Here is a 17,498-nt window from a genome sequence, read left to right as displayed (position 1 = left end):
AACCTGGAAAAGTCCCCTCAGCATTGAGAGGCACTGCTAGCACCCCAAAACTGTCCAAAATGTCAATGTTAGGGTTGCTGAGAAATGAAATTAGACATTGAAAGATGGGAGAAACAATGGGGAAGAAAAATCCCTAAATTCTGTGAGAATTAAAAATGAAAAGGGAGGGTTATACATTAGAGGGGAATCTTTGGGATCAGGTGTTCTGGGAAGCCTGAAATTCTCAGGTACCTCAGAAATGGGGGAAAACCCCCAAATTCCATAAGAATTAAAAGGGAGAGTTGTGCATTAGAGGGGAATCTTCAGTGTCAGGTGTTTTGGGGAGTCTGAACCTCTCAAGTACCTCAGAAATGGGGGAAAACCCCTAAATTCCGTAAGAATTAAAAATGAAAAGGGAGGGTTATACATTAGAGGGGAATCTTTGGGATCAGGTGTTCTGGGGAGTCTGAACCTCTCAAGTGCCTCAGAAATGGGGAAAGAGAGAAGGGAAATGTGGCTGGAAATTGGGATAAAAAGGGAGGCTGCACCTTCAAAACTTGGAGAGACCCCAGGGGATGCCCCATGGCTTCTTCCTTTATTGGAATAAAGTCAAAGGACTCCTGTGTGTCCTTTTTGGGCATAAACCTCTGGTGTTTGTGGGTTAATTTTCCCAACATTTGTGAAATAAAAATAAAATTCGCATTTTCCCCAGCACAGGGACAGTGACAACGATGTCCCCGTTAACAGCCCGGGGTTTGTGCCAGCCCGGGCAGGGCTGCAGGGCAGAGGTCGAGGTTGATGAAATGCACTGACAGCACAAATCCAGCGGAAAAAAACCTCAATTCACATGCAATTAAATCACCCTGAAGGGAAAAAAAAACAAAAACAAAAAACAAAAAACAAAAAAACCCAAAAATAAAACCCAACCCAGCAGGACAACGCTGTGTGAGCAAACTCCTCTGGGATTCTCTGCCCTCTCTGGAGCCCTTCCTGGGGAAGGAAACTGAGGGGACACAAAAAGTGATTTATTGGTGGAAACTGAGGGGACACAAAAAGGGATTTATTGGGGGCAGCTGAGGGGACAAAAATGGGGTTTATTTGGGGGGGTGAGAGGACAAAAAAAGTGATTTACTGGGGGAGCTGAAGGGACAAAAAAAGTGATTTTTGGGGGAGATGAGGGGACACAAAAAGTGATTTTTTTGGTGGAAACTGATGGGATACCAAAAGGGATTTACTGGGGAGCTGATGGGACAAAAAGGGATTTTTGGGGGGAGGTGAGGGGACACAAAAAAAGTGATTTACTGGGGGTAATTTTGGGGGTAATTTACCTTTGTGCAGGTAAATTCCAGGTGCTCACCTCTGACCCCCTGCCTGCTCCAAAAAGTGATTTATTGGGGGGAGCTGAGGGGACAAAAAAATGGGGTTTATTGGGGGGGGTGATGGGACAAAAAAAGTGATTTATTGGTGGGAGATGATGGGACACTAAAGGGGATTTTTGAGGGGAGTTGAGGAGACACAAAAAGGGATTTTTTGGGGGGTTATGGGACTCAAAAAGGGATTTTTTTTTTTGTGATAACTGAGGGGACACAAAAAGTGATTTTTCAGGGGAGATGAGGGGACACAAAAAGGGATTTTTTGGTGGAAACTGAAGGGACACAAAAAGGGATTTTTTGGGGGGGAACTGAGGGGACACAAAAGGGGATTTTTGGGGGGAGCTGAGGGGACACAAAAATAAATTTTTGGGGGAACTGAGGGGACACAAAAGGGGATTTATTGGGGGGAACAGAGGGGACACAAAAATGATTTTTTTGGGGGGAACTGAGGGAACACAGAAAGGGATTTACTGGGGATGTGAGGGGACACAAAAATGATTTTTTTGGTGGAAACTGAGGGGACACAAAAAGTGACTTTTTTGGTGGAAACTGAGGGGACACAAAAAGGGATTTTTTTGGTAGAAACTGAGGGGACACAAAAAGGGATTTATTGGGGGCGTGAGGAGACACAAAAAGTGATTTATTGGGGGAGCAGAGGGGACATAAAAAGAGATTTTTTGGGGGGGTTATGGGACTCAAAAAGGGATTTTTTTTGGTGGAAACCGAAGGGACCCAACCCCTCCCCAGCCCCTGCCCTGAGCCCCGCGTGGCACAAGCAGAGCATTAACAGCGCAAACAGCAAATGAAGCATTTCTGCGTTTGAGGCAGACGAATGTGACCATCTGCTCCAGCAGCAGCCCAAAGCCTCCGGAACAGCAGCCTCTGGTGTCAACATCCTGCTCCTTCCACCAGAAACTGGGCTAAAAACACAGAAAATGCTCAGCCAGGGCCCCCCTGGGCTCCTCTGCTCGGTGATTTTCCGTCTTGGCAAAAATCACATTATTTGTGAGAGGAACACGCCCTGGCAAAGGGTCAGGGCTCAGGTATTCCTGCCCAAAGTCGCTTTTTCTCTCTGAATTCTCTCCTGAATTCTGTCACAGCACAAAATCGGAGGAAAATCCAGGATTGGACAGAACCCCCGGCACAATAACTCCGCTCCTGACACGCAGCTTTGTTCTGCAGACCCCCAAATTCCCCCAAATTTGGAGGAAATCATCTTTATTCCAAAGCCTGAGTGTCCCAAAAGCTCCAGACCTGCAGAATACCATGGGAGATGGGGAATGGGAAGGGAGCTCATTTTCGGAGAGGTTGAAATAAAATTTTTTAAAAAATGAAATTCAATAATATAAATATAAAGAATATGAATATAATATAAAGGTAGAAATAAAATTTAAAAAAAATAAATTCAGAATTATAAATACAGAGACCCCAATTTCATGTGGTTTGGAGGAAATAATCCTTGTTCCAAAGCCTGAGTCCCCCAAAAAGCTCCAGACCTGCAGCACACGCTGGGACATGGGGAATGGGAAGGGAGCAGATTCTCTGAGAGGCTGAAATAAAATTAAAGAAAAAGAAATTCAAAAATATAAATATAAAAAATATAAATATAAATAGAATATAAAGGTTGAAATAATAAAAATGATATTCAATAATATAAATACAGAGCCCCCAAATTCCCCCAGATTTGGAGGAAATAATCTTTATTCCAAAGCCTGAGTGCCCCAAAAAGCTCCAGACCTGCAGCACACCATGGGAGATGGGGAATGGGAAAGGAGCTCACTCCCTGGGAGTCTGAAATAAAATAAATAAAAAAATGAAACTCAATAATATAAATATTGATGGGGAAGCCCACACAAGGCACTGCAGGGGAGTGGGAGGACAGCTGGGAGCAGAGCTTGTGGTTGTGATTTTAATGAACATTTCATCCTAACGAGACCAAAATACAGAAAATACCAAAAATACAGAAATTACAGAAATTCCTGCGTGGAGCAGAGCCAGGAGAGGCTCCAGCAGCTCCAGGTCCTGCCTGGGTTTGTGTTTATCCCGTGCCAAGCTATCAATACTGGGCTATTGGAAACACCTGGGAGCAGATCAATCAATCCAGGGATGGTATTGATTATCCTGTGGTGTTATTGATATTATCCTGTGGTATTATTGATATTAGTCTGTGTTATTATTGATATTAGCCTGTATAATTATTGATGTCAGCCTGTGTTATTATTGATACAGGACCTGTGTTATTATCGATATTTTATTGATATCAGCCTGTGTTATTATTGATATTTTATTGGTATCAGCCTGTGTTATTATTGGTATTATCCTGTGTTATTACTGATATGAGCCTGTGTTATTATTGATATCAGCCTGTGTTATTCCTGATATTAGTCTATGTTATTATTGATATCAGTCTGTGTTATTATTGATATTATCCTGTAATATTATCCCGTGTTATTATTGATATTAGCTTGTATAATTACTGATATTAGCCTGTACTATTATTGATATCAGCTTGTGTTATTACTGATATTAGTCTGTGTTATTATTAATATTAACCCATATGATTATTGCTATCAGCCTGTGTTATTACTGATATTAGTCTGTGTTATTATTGATATTAACCTGTGTTATTACTGATATCAGCCTGTGCTATTATAGATATTATCCTGTGTTATTTTTGATATTAAAGTGTGTTATTATTGATATTAGCCTGTATTGTTGTTGATATCAGCCTGTATTATTGATATTATCTTGTGGTATTATTGATATTAACCTCTATTATTGATATTAGCCTGTGTCATTACTGATATTAGCCTGTCTTATTATTGATATTAGCCTGTGCTATTGTTGATATCAGCCTGTATTATTGATATTATCCTGTGTTATTATTGATACAGGACCTGTGACCTCAGCTGAGGCTGGCACAGCAGAAATGTCCCACCAGGAGCTGCTGAACGTCCCCAAACTGCCCCAAAACTGCCCCAAAACTGCCCAAAACCATCAGAAATGGGCACAGCCAAGGAACAGCAACCCCCGGAGTGGCCCTGCCCCAAATCCCAGCCCCTTTAGGATCAACAACTGGGGGCTCAAACAATTCCCATCATTAAATTCAGGACAAAAGGGCCAATCTGGGCACCCCAGCCCTGCCCTCATCACCAAACTCATCCCACACCACCACAAATTGCTGCTGCTTTTACCCAAACCCAGCCTTGTTCCTCTGGAGAATTTTTAAATTTTTTTTATTTCTTTGTCCTGCTGGAACAGCTCCACTTTGAGCAGAGAGATGAGAACCAAAAAAAAAAAAAAAAAAAAAGGAAATAAAAACTCCCCAAAGCTACAGGAACGCTCCCTGCCCACAGAGCCGCCCCATCTTCGCTTTGTCAGCACGAAAATCCCCCAAACGACGCTCATTTAGCACCAAACCAAGCAGGAAAACAACCCCCAACCAACTCTCGTTTAGCCCCAAACCCACCCGGATCTCTGCGATCTGAGGCACAGCTCGGAGGTGCGGCAGGGAATTCACAGAATTCAGACATCTCCATTCAAAAATGAGTTTGGAGGCATCAGTGAGATAATAAATATTAGTGACTCTCTCCTCCAGTCTCCAGCCTGTCAGGGCAATTTTTTTGCTGTAAAAACACAAGCCCGGAGGTATCCATGGATATTCATTCCAACAGATTTCAAACACCATGCCAGGGGTTTCTACAACCGCTCCATTTGTCTTTAATCCCCGCTCAGAACAAGAGATCTGAGCACAATCTGTCTCTGAGGCAGCTTTGAGACAACTTCATAAACCAAAACCTCCCAGCTCCAGGCTTGGAGCTGAGCTTTCGCTGCTCCAACCACCAAAGTGCCCAAAAATCACTGTTCTGCCCCAAAACCATGCCCCAGCCCAGAACTCCAAACGTCCAACCTGAGTTTTTAATTAAAGAGCTGGAATTTGGTGCTTGGCAGCACCAGGAGCATCCTCCAGCCCCGTGGTGGGAAATTCCAGCTCCTGAGCTGGAGCTGCCAGAGGTTGGGAGGCACAGAGGGCACCCCCAGCACTGATTTAGGCACACAATCGATTATACTTTGTTCAATCAAATTATTAAAAAAAAAACCCCAGGAATTATTATTTTCCATTCTACTCTGGTTATTTATTTCCCTGCCCTTTAAGTTGGTGGGGTTCTGGGGGTTGGTTTGGAGATTTTTCCTCCCCCAAAACACCCCCAACAGCCCTCTAAACAACTGGTGGGGTTTTGTGGGTCGGTTGAAGTTCTTTTCCTCACCCAAAACATCCCCAAAAAGCACATTTTGGTTGTTAAAATCCTCCTGGCTTTGCCTCTGCTGGAGCCAGTTCAGGGAGAGGTCCGGGCAGGTGAGGGGGCCAGGGAGTATAACAAAACCTAAGAATTATTATTTTCCATTCTACTCTGGTTATTTATTTCACTGCCCTCTAAGCTGGTGGGGTTCTGGGGGTCGGTTTGGGGTTCTTTTCCTCCCCCAAAAGACATATTTTGGCTGTTAAAATCCTCCTGGCTTTGGCTTTGCTGGAGCCAATTCAGGGAGAGGTCCGGGCAGGTGAGGGGGCCAGGGAGTATAACAAAACCCAAGAATTATTATTTTCCATTCTACTCTGGTTATTTGTTTCACTGCCCTCTAAACCGGTGGGGTTCTGGGGGTTGTTTTGGGGTTCTTTTCCTCCCCCAAAAAGCACATATGGGCTATTAAAATCCCCCTGGCTTTGCCTCTGCTGGAGACAATTCAGGGAGAGGTCTGGGCAGGTGAGGGGGCCAGGGAGGCACAAGCCCATGGCTACACCTGAGGATGGTCTCCTCTACAGAGAGCAGAGCCCATAAATTCCAAAGGAAATGGAAGGGAAAAGGAAATCCAAAGGGAAGGGAAGGAAAAAGGAAATGCAAAGGGAAGGGAAGGAAAAAGGAAATGCAAAGGAAAGGGAAGGAAAAAGGAAATGCAAAGAGAACTGGAAGGAAAAAGGAAATCCAAAGGAAAGGGAAGGGAAAAGGAAATCCAGAGGAAAGGGAAGGGAAAAAGGAAATCCAAAGGGAAATGGAAGCACAAACACCACCGAGGTGCAGAGGGAGAGCTCGGCTGCGAGGAGCTGCCAAGTCGGATCGCTGCGCTGTGCAGGCAGCAGCGCTGGTGCTGAACATCACAGAGATGCTCACCGCAGCAGGATCCTTCCTCCAAAGGCAGGACACAGCCCCGCCCGCACATCCCCGCACCTCCAGCGCCCGGAGCAGCCCCGGCAGCCCCGCCGAGGGAGCGGCAGCCCGGGCGGAGAGGGCTGCTGGCATCCTCTGCTGGGTGCCATGAGGAGGTGACTGCCCTCCGCTGATTTACCAGCGAAAAGTTAAATAAAATCGCCCAAAAAAAGGACTCGGAGCATCTCCAGTACACGGGAAACAGATTGGAAACAGATCCACAAGCGAGTGCGCATCGGCCGGAGGCACTCGGGGGAGAGACCGAGCCCCCCGAGCCCGTCCCGGGGCAGCCCGAGCGGGTCCCTGAGTCTGTCCCGGGACAGCCCGAGCGGTGTCCGGGCCCAGAGGCGGCCCCGGCCCCGCGGGATGCCCGCGGATGCTGCCCCGCACAGCGCGGAACCGCAGCCTGCGGGGATGGGATGCGCCCCAAGAGCCGAACGGCAGCGACCACCCCGAGACCACGACCGGGACCACCCAGAGACCATCCCGGAATCACGGCCGGGACCACCCCGAGACCACGGCCCGGATCATCCCAGGACCACAACGGGACCACGGCCGGGATCACCCCAAGACCACCCCGGAATCACGACTGGCATCACACCGAGATCACGACCAAGATGACCCAGAGACCATCCCGGAATCACGGCCGGGACCACCGCCAGGATCACCCCGAGACCGCTGCCGGGACCACCTCGAGACCACCCTGGCACCACGGCCGGGACCACCCCGGGACCACCCCGAGACCCCCAGCGCAGCCCGGCGCCGTCGCCCCGGTGCCCAGGGCGGTGCGGGTGTTTCTCCGAGAGATGGGATGTGGATGCTCCTCGCACAGAGAGGATGCGGGTGTTTCTCCCAGCGCTGGGATAGCGGATATTTTTCCCAGCGCTGGGATGCGGGATTTCTCTCAGCGCTGGGATAGCGGATATTTTTCCCAGCGCTGGGATGCGGGATTTCTCCCGGCACTGGAATGCGGGATTTCTCCCGGAGCTGGCATGCGGGTTGCGCTCCCGGCGCTGGGACAGCGGATGTTTTTCCCGGCGGGTCCCCGCCATCCCCCGCATCGCGCATCTCCCGCTCCGCCATCCCCGCCCCGCAGCAACCGGTGGGACCCCCGCGCCCCAGAGCCGCCCCGGGGAGGGCAGGACGAGCCCCGCTTACCTCGCAGCGCGGCCGTCCAGCTGCACAGCCCCAGCAGCAGCAGCAGCCACCGGTGCAGGCGCGCGGCTCCTCCGCCCATGCTGAGCCCGCAGCGCCGGGGATGGAGCCGGGGATAGAACCGGGAACAGAGCCGGGGATGCGGAGCCCGCGGATGGCGAACTGAGATGCGGAGCACCGGGATATGAAGCCACGGGATGCGGAACCGGGGATGGAGCCGCGGGATGCGGAGGCAAGGATGGAACACCGGGATACGGATCCCCGGGATTCAGAACCGGGGATGGAGCCGCGGGATGCAGAGTCGGGGATGGAGCTGCGGGATGCGGAGTCCCGGGATGTGGAGCACTGGGATGCGGCGCCTCGGGATGTGAAGCCGCGGGATGCGGAGTCGATGGAGCTGCGGGATGCGGAGCCCCGGGATGCCAAGCCGGGGATGGAGCTGCGGGATGTGGATCCCCAGGATGCGGAGCCGAGGATGGAGCGCCGGGATGCGGAGCCCCGGGATGCGGGGCCGGGGATGCGGAGCCGAGTTCCAGCCGGAGGATCAGCCGTGGTTTCGGGCGGTTTCGGGGGGTTTTTCCCGCTCGTCTCCCCCGCTCGGTCTCGCTGTTCGGCTCCCGGCGTTGCGGGCTCCGCTCCCCGCTCCGGCCGCCGCCGACTCCGGGGCCGCGGCGCGCGCCCGCATCGCTAATGAGCCGCCCCTCCCCCCGCAGCCAATTAGGGGCGCGAGGGGCGGGGCCTCCCGGCGGCGCGCGCGCAGGTGCGGGATGGGGGGGGGGGGATGAGGACCCGCGACATCCTCCCCCTCCCCAACACCCCCCCCGGCCCTTCCCCCCTCCCCAAATGCGGCGGGGGAGGGGCACCCAGGTGAGCTGGGACACGCCCAGATGTGCTGGGACGCACCCAGATGTTCTGGGACACACCCAGATGTGCTGGGACACACCCAGATGTTCTGGGACGCGCTCAGATGTGCGGGGTGGGGACACGCCCAGGTGAGCTGGAACACGCCCAGGTGTGCGGTCGGGACAGGCCCAGGGTCCGCCCCACATTGTCCCTTCACCTGGGCGTGCGGGACCCGCCAGCCGCACCCCGGGAGAGCCGCTGGAAGCAGCGCCGAGGTGCCCCCGCAGCCCCGAGGCCACGCTGTGCCACCAAGCTGTGCCACCAAGCTGTGCCACCAAGCTGTGCCACCCAATCTGTGACACCACGCACAGCCCTGTCCCCTCCCTGCCCCTCCCCACGTCCCTCCACCCTTCAACCTCCCACATTTGCACCCAAACCCCTCAAATCCCCTCCCCGTGCCCAGCAACGGGATGAAAAACCCCCCGAGCCCACCTGTCCGTTCCGGGCTGTTGTTATCAATATTGCAGCGGGCTGTGATCTAAAATTCCGTTTCTTGCCCGCAGCAGCAGCAGCAGCAGCAGCAGCATTCCCCTTCCCCAGCTAATTGCACATCAATATTTTTATCACACACCTGATCAGGACACACCTCGAGGGTCCAAGGCCGGGAACTCCTGGCTGTGCCCCGGTGGAGCCACCACGGCTGCTGTTCTCTGGATAAATCCAGGCACGGCTGATCTGCTCTGGATAAATCCAACCAGGGAGAGGTTGGGAGGCAGAGGCAGCGCCTGGAGGAGAGGGCACAGCTGGATTCGGAATTGTGGTTGTGAAGTACAGCAGCTCTGCCAGGCTCTGCCCTTGGATCCAGCCAGGACACAGGATTTGGGCAATTTGCGGTGTTTCCTTGCCAGAAGGGGAGAAGAAAGGGGCAAAGCCACAGGGAATCTGGTGTGTCAGAGCCACAAGGCCTGCAGAAACACAGCAGGAGAAGGCACAAAATGGGATTTGGGGCTCAGGAGTGGAGATTCCCTCAACACAGGGCAGGAACAGCCAGCTCTGTTTGCATCGGGTGCCTGCAGGGAATTCTGGCTGGGGAAGGGGAGCACGGTGGAATTCCTGGCCAGGACGTTGCAGTTTTGCATCCATTCCCCTTTTAGTTTGGAAATCAACTCCATTTCCATCACCTTTTTGGAAAATAATTCCATTTCCATCAGGGTCCAGCCCAGAGCAAAGCTCAGGGCCCATGCATCTTTTGGAAATTAACTCCATTTTCCATTCCACTTTTGGAAATTCCATTTCCATTCTCTCTGTTGGAAATGACCTCCATTTCCATCAGCCTTTTGGAAATAAACTTCGTTTCCATTGGGGTCTAGAACAGAGATCAGGGCTCATCCCCCTTTTGGAAACCAGCTTCATTTCCACCCCCCTTTTGGAAATGGACTCCATTTCCACCCCATTTTGGAAACCAACTCCATTTCCATTCCCTGTTGGAAATAAATTTCATTTCCATCCCTCTTTTGGAAATCAATTCAATTTCTGTCTCCTTTTGGAAATCAACTCCATTTCCACCCCCTTTTGGAAATCAACTTTGTTTCCATTGGGGTCCAGAGCTCAGCTCAGGGTTCACCCCCCTTTTGGAAATGAACTCCATTTCCATCCTCTTTTTGGAAATAAATTCCATTTCCACTTCCCTTTTGGAAATAAACTCCATTTCCATCTCCCCTTTTGGAAATCAACTCAATTTCTGTCCCCTTTTGGAAATCAACTCAATTTCCATCAGGTGTTGAGTAGGGCTTAGGGCTCATCCTCTTTATTTTGGAAATCAACTCCATTTCCACCCCCTTTTGGAAATCAACTTTGTTTCCTTTGGGGTCCAGAGCTCAGGGTTCACCCCATTTTGGAAAGCAACTCCATTTCCATCCCTTTCTGGAAATAAATTCCATTTCCACTTCCCTTTTGGAAATAAACTTCATTTCCATGGGGGCCCAGGGCAGACCTCAGGGCTCACCCCCCTTTTGGAAATCAACTCCATTTCCATCCCCCCTTTTTGGAAATCAACTCAATTTCCACTTCCCTTTCGGAAATCAACTGAATTTCCACTTCCCTTTTGGAAATAACCTCCATTTCCATCCTCCTTTTAGAAACCAACTCCGTTTCCATGGGGGCCCAGGGCAGAGCTCAGGGCTCATCCCCCTTTTGGAAATCAACTCCATTTCCATCCCCGTTTGGGAAATCAACTCCATTTCCATCCCCCTTTTGGAAATCAACTCCATTTCTATCCCCGTTTGGGAAATCAACTCCATTTCCATCCTCCTTTTAGAAACCAACTCCATTTCCCACCCCATTTTGGAAAAAAACCACCTCAATTTCCATTCCCTTTTGTGAATAAACTCCATTTCCATGGGGGCCCAGAAACGCTCGGGGCTCATCCCCATCCGTGCCCTCATCTGCCCTGATCTCATCCCATCCCAGCCTCCCCAGCCCCAAACCCCACTCATTTTTCCACTTTTGGGGGGGCTCAACCAGCACAAAACGTTCTGCAATCGCTGCTGGAAGAGGCTGTGAGGATGCAGCAGGGTCGGTGCCTTATCCTGAAGAGCAGAGCCCAGCACCTGCCTTGGTGCTGCCTGCAGCAGGAAACAAATAATTAAAAGCAAAAGGAATTTGTAAACAGGATTTTAAGAGAGAGGAAAAGGGGGAAAAATCAATATCCAAGCACATCACATCAGAAGATTCCTTATTCCCTCGCCAACGTGCGTTTGCCAGGCTCCAGCTCACAAAGGCATGGAGCAAATAGATGAAAAATGCATTTTCTTCAACAGCCTTTTAGGTCATTTCTCTCTGTGTTTGATGCTGCCAAGGAAAATAAAAATATAACAACAAGAATAATAATAATAATAAAAAAACCACAAAACAAACCAAAACCCCACGGAGGGGCAGAGCTGGACAGATCCACAGGAAAGTTTTCACGTGGCAGAGCATCCTCCTGAGCCTGCCCACGTCAGTGCAGCCACTTCTGCCTCGAGCCCCACTAATTATGGATTTTTGCCTACGCCACGGAGTCTGTGTTTGGTGCTTCAGATAAAAATACCGAGTGCTCAGCTCCTAACGCAGCTCTGATGGGGAAGGAGAGAGCAAAAGTAGAAATAAGGGCAGCAGCTGCGGCTTCAATCAGCGCACTTGGAAATGGAAATAAGCAGAATATTCCACAAAAATAAAATCTCGGGGTGAGGCGGCTCCTCCCGAGCTGAAGTTATCCGTCCTTCAGGCGCTGCTGCAGAATAAACAAGGGGGCAGAATAAATGCAGAAGTGAAGCTCTGGGCACTTCAGGGATTCCAGGAATGCAGGCCTGGTGCCACGTTCCACATCTGGAGCCTGAATTCCCTGGAAGTTGGAGGCAGCTGCATCAAAACCCCACCAAAAAAAAAAAAATATTAAAAATATAAAGCAAAAAGGAGAAAGATGCTGTGGTTTGGTCTTTCCTGAACATCTTGAGGATGCTCCTGGGAGGGGCAGAGAGGATCCAGAATTCAAAATCTCCTCCCCGCAGGAACTCCTGGGCTCCAGGTTTGTTTTTGTGTCCCCCAGCTGGGCACTGAGGAGACTCCTGCAATCCCCATTGACCCCCTGAACTTCCAGCTGCAGGGGGAATCTTTGTGGAGATCGTTTTAAATAACCCAGAGAGCTGCAGGCTGAAATAAAAAATAGAATGGAATGGAATAGAATGGAATGGAATGGAATGGAATGGAATGGAATAGAATAGAATAGAATAGAATAGAATAGAATAGAATAGAATAGAATAATTAAAATAAAATAAAATAAAAATTAAAGTAAAATCAAATAAATAAAGTAAAATAAAATTTAAATAAAATAAAATATAAAATAAAACAGAGAAAAATAAAATAAATAAAATAAATATAAAATAACACGGTAAAATAAAATAAATAGAAAATAAAATATAAAATAAAATAAAATAATAAAAATAAAATTAAAAAAATAAAATAAAATAAAAATAAAATAAAATAAAGTGTAAAATAAAAGAAATAAAAATTAAAAATAAAATAAATATAAAACAAAAAATAAAAAAAAAATTTAAATAAAATTTTAAAAAATTAAAATAAAATAAAGTTTAAAATAAAATAAAATAAAATAAAATAAAATAAAATAAAATAAAATAAAATAAAATAAAATAAAATAAAATAAAATAAAATAAAATAAAATAAAAATCCAAGAGGCTCAGCAGGACGTTCCAGCTGAGCTTGCCAAGGGTCTCAGCTCAGAGCTCTGCACCAGGTGAGCTCCGTGTGTGGCTCTTTGCTGGGTGCCCTCGGAGCTCCCCACCTGTGCCGTGCCATACATCAGGATTTCCATCACCTGCGTGTCAGGGGACGCAGATGAAAGGCAGCTGCCTCCTTCTGCTGCTCTGGCAAATGAAAACATCCCCGGATAAAAGAGAATAAACGCACCTGAGCCGTTGATGTTTTCATGGGGAGCAGCTGCAGTGTTCACACCTGAGCACAGGTGAATCATTCAGAGAGAGCAGAGGACAAATCCCGGGAATTCCAGGAGTGCTGAAGGCTCCGACCCAGCCTGGCCATCAGGAGCCAGGATTGTGTGGAGATAAAGGTGTTCAGGACACAGGGAATGCCCCAAACTGCTGAAATTCAGCTTTTTCCTCCTCTACCCTGGGGTTTGGGGCACTCTCCAGCTGCCCCTGCTGTCCCAAACTCGCAGAGGTGGAGGAGTTTGGGATCCCCTGGCATTTATGGAGCACATTCCCTCATCCCTGAAAATATTTCCTGCCAGGTTGGGAATAAAACCAAATAGGTCTGAATATTCCTTCATTCCTGCCCCGCCATGCCAGGATGGGAGTAAAAACAGGTATTGGAGATTAGTCTTGAACACATTCCTCATCCCTGCCCCATCAAGGATCCTGCTCTGCCTGGCTGCAATAAAACCCCAGATATTTGGATATCTGGATATTTGGATTGGATATTTGGATATCTCTTCTCTTCTCTTCTCTTCTCTTCTCTTCTCTTCTCTTCTCTTCTCTTCTCTTCTCTTCTCTTCTCTTCTCTTCTCTTCTCTTCTCTTCTCTTCTCTTCTCTTCCTTTCCCTTCCCTTCCCTTCCCTCTCTCTTTCTCTCTTTCTTCCTTTCTTCTTTCCCTCCTTTTTCCCCCTCTCTGTTACCATATTTGCATGGATTCCTCTCCTCTCCTCTCCTCTCCTCTCCTCTCCTCTCCTCTCCTCTCCTCTCCTCTCCTCTCCTCTCCTCTCCTCTCCTCTCCTCTCCTCTCCTCTCCTCTCCTCTCCTCTCCTCTCCTCTCCTCTCCTCTCCTCTCCTCTCCTCTCCTCTCCTCTCCTCTCCTCTCCTCTCCTCTCCTCTCCTCTCCTCTCCATTGTGTTCTTTTGTTTCCATATATTAAAAACTATATGTAGAGAAGCTCTTTTATTTCAAAGGACAAACTCCATCCTCCTCAGAGATGAGGGGAAAAACCCTTAAAAAACCCTCATGATGTTTCTCCCAAACAATTCCCAGCCACTTGCTTTCAAGTGAAGTCCCCATTTAATCTGTCACAAGCCAGCAGCTCTGATGAGCTGAGAATTCATATTATTTTTTTAAAATTAATTAATCCGAGATGAAACACAACGCAATTATTTGCATTTCCCTGTGTTTGCTCGTTGCAAAGAGCGGCGGGGCAAAGTGGATCTGATAAAAAGCAAAATGCTGGAGTGGCTGGCTGAGCTCAGGATGGGGAATGTGCATTTACCTGGCAGGTGGGGAGAATGTCACAGCTGAATTTCACTCAATGATTTTAGGAATCACAAGGCCCAGGCATTTAGAAAATGTCATAATCTTCATACCGGGATTGGTAATTTGGATAAATCAGCCACACTTGAAATTTCACCTGCGGCATTTCCTTCTGTAAGTGAAGCAGATGCTTCACCCTCCAACTGGGCGAGGAAAAACTCTGACCTCAGCATTCATTATTATTTGATTATTATGCAATTCCAGGCCCTCTTTGGACCTGTCTGTGTGAATCCATGCCTTGGTCCCACCTCCAGCGGCATTATCCACATCCTGGGGGTGTGGATAATCAGGGAGATAAGGATTGTCCTGTACTGATCCCACAGCTCCTCCTCCCTCTGGAAAATCCTGGGCAAAGAGATGCCACAGACATATTTAATGAAAAATCCTTTCCTTAGGATGTTTTCTCCTGAAAATCTGGGAAACTTCATCTCCTCCGTGTTTTGCTGCTTTGGAATGTGATTTGGAGAATTTTTTACCCAGCATGTGAATTGTTTTTACTTGATGACCAATGACAGCCACCTGTGTCGAGGCTGTGAGCAGCCACAAGATTTTCTTATGATTCCTTTTATTTTTATTATCATTGTGGCAATAATATATTGTAAACAGGAAATAGTTGGTTTCTGATTGTGATGGTGTGAATTTTACCGTCTGTATTGTCTCACCATTTTTCACGAGACTTTTATTCTTTTTTATTATCATTCTTTCTTCTGATGAAATCCTTTCTTCTGTTCTTTTAGTATAGTTGTAATATATAATTTTCTTTTAATATATATGATAAAATAATCAATCAGCCTTCTGAAACATGGAATCAAGATTCTCATCTCTTCCACAAAGAGATTTTTCAGAAAACACAACTGTGACAATAATATATTGTAAATAGGAAAGAGTTGGCTTACAGATTGTGATGGTGTGAATTCTACCATCTGTATTGTCTCACCCTCCTCACGAGACTGAGAATGGAATGAAAGTTTTGAAAATGCCTCTGAGCTGTCCCATTTCTGGGTCAGGAGAAAGGGAATTGTCCGACAGCTCCTGAGCACTTCTGGCTGCGTGCAGCAGAGGGAAGCAGCCGGCCCCGGAACGTGCTCGGCCGCCCAAATTAAACATTTCATTCCCGAATGTGGTGAGCTCAGGGTTTGCTGCAAGAGGGTGAAGAGAGAAAATGGGATTTCTCTGGCTTTAGAGAAACTCCCTTAACTCAGGAAAAGAAGCCAGCAAAGCAGAGTGCAGGGTTTGGCTTTGCTTGTTCTGGTGTTGGTGTTTTACCAAAAAAAAACTTACTGCAAATACAGAAACTGTGTTAGTGTTTTACCAGAAAAACTCGCTGCAAATACAATTGGTGTTTTACCAGGAAAACTTAGTGTAGATACAAAACTGTGTTGGTGATTTATCAGAAAAAACTTATTGCAAATAATGGCCAAACATTCCTCAAAGTTCCCAGGTCATCAAGGCCATCATTGATCTATTTTAACTGCTCGTGACAATAGATTTCTAAATTTACACAATAGAGAATGTATTGTATATTGTATAAATATATACAATATATTATATTATATATTGTGTATGTTATATTATGTTATATTATATTATATTATATTATATTATATTATATTATATTATATTATATTATATTATATTATATTATATTATATTATATTATATTATATTATATTATATTATATTATATTATATTATATTATATTATATTATACCATATTATATTATATTATACCATATTATATTATATTATACCATATTATATTATATTTACATAATGTATTATACATTATATATTATATATTATACATTATATATTATATATTATATATTACATATTATATATTATATATTATATATTATATATTATATATTATATATTATATTATATATAATATATATAATATAGTAGTATATATATAATATATTGTATATTATATATACAATATATTATATATTTATACAATATACAATAAATATTTATTTTAACTGCTCAAGACAATAAATTTCTAAATTTATACAATATATTATATATTGTATAAATATATAATATATTACATTATATATTGTATAAATATACACAATATATTATATATAATATAATACGTTGTATATATTTATACAATTTCTATTGTATATAGTAAAAATTTTGTATCTTGTAGAAATATAATACATACAAGATATAATATACAATATATTATATATAAAATAATATATTGTATATTATGTATACAATATATTACATATTTATACCATGTACAATAACTATCTATTTTAACTGCTCAGGACAATAAATTTATGAAAGATGGAACACAACAAACCCCAGAGCAGGGACTGAAGTCCACACATTTGGGAATTTCAGGGTTTTCCAGGGAATTTTCCCTTCAGTTTCCAGCTCCTTCTTGCCTCAATTCCCCTCCAGCCCCGTGCCCAGGAAGCTGAAGGAGACAATTCCTTAATCCCGCTATAAAGAAGATTTGTGGCAAGGGAGGCAGAAGGAGACAGCCCAGGTAGGAATAATTATGAAGCTGTTAAAAGCCCAGATCATATGATAAAACCTCGAGACTAAATTGCTTTGAAATACAGATTTCTTCCTTTCCTCAACACTTAAAGGTAAAATAATATTAAATAACTGCTGTCTCGGGTTAGATCTAAAGGTTAAAGGCTGGTAATTACTGATTATTTAAAGGGTGGCTGTAATGAACTAAGACAAAGAGATTCACATTTCTAAACCAGCACTATATTTTAAGGTGAGAATGTGACTGCCAGGAAATTGCTCTTGGGTCTGGAGCCAAGCTGAGATTTGCAACAAAATTCTCCCAGTCCCAGGAAATGTGCAGGGCTCCAGTTCAGGACACTGCTGCTTTCAGATCAAAATACAAATTTTTTTTTTTTTTTTCAGTAGGAAGTTTGTATTTCCCACACTGGTAAACACCTAGCATGGGAAATACAAATTTATTTTAATGAATAAATATTAAAATAAGTTTATTTATTAATAATATTTAATAATATCAATAAATCTGGGATTTTTGCAGGGTGACACACAAACCCAATTCTTCCAGCGTGATGTCAGGGAAATCTGCGCTGCCAGTGACACGACCTTGATAGGAAAAAAGAAATGAAAGCAAATCCCATCA

At 45.7% G+C, this 17,498-nt stretch overlaps 1 protein-coding gene across 3 annotated transcripts in view; it reads right to left on the bottom strand.

Annotated features, from left to right (window-relative positions):
- Positions 1-8,342, bottom strand: part of UNC5D (unc-5 netrin receptor D) — a 109,292-nt gene extending 100,950 nt beyond the window's left edge. For all 3 annotated transcript variants that reach the window (XR_010030385.1, XM_063175084.1, XM_063175085.1), the window contains exon 1: positions 7,715-8,342. Coding sequence is in view for 2 of the 3 variants with exons in the window: in XM_063175084.1 (XP_063031154.1) it covers positions 7,715-7,793 (79 nt within the window). In the remaining variant the exon portion in view is untranslated. The remainder of the gene's footprint in view (positions 1-7,714) is intronic.
- Positions 8,343-17,498: the final 9,156 nt, after the last annotated feature.

This window comes from Melospiza melodia, chromosome 23 (assembly GCF_035770615.1).
Source record: "Melospiza melodia melodia isolate bMelMel2 chromosome 23, bMelMel2.pri, whole genome shotgun sequence".
In the NCBI taxonomy this organism is placed as follows: domain Eukaryota; kingdom Metazoa; phylum Chordata; class Aves; order Passeriformes; family Passerellidae; genus Melospiza; species Melospiza melodia.
This window is presented reverse-complemented; position numbering and strand designations above follow the sequence as displayed.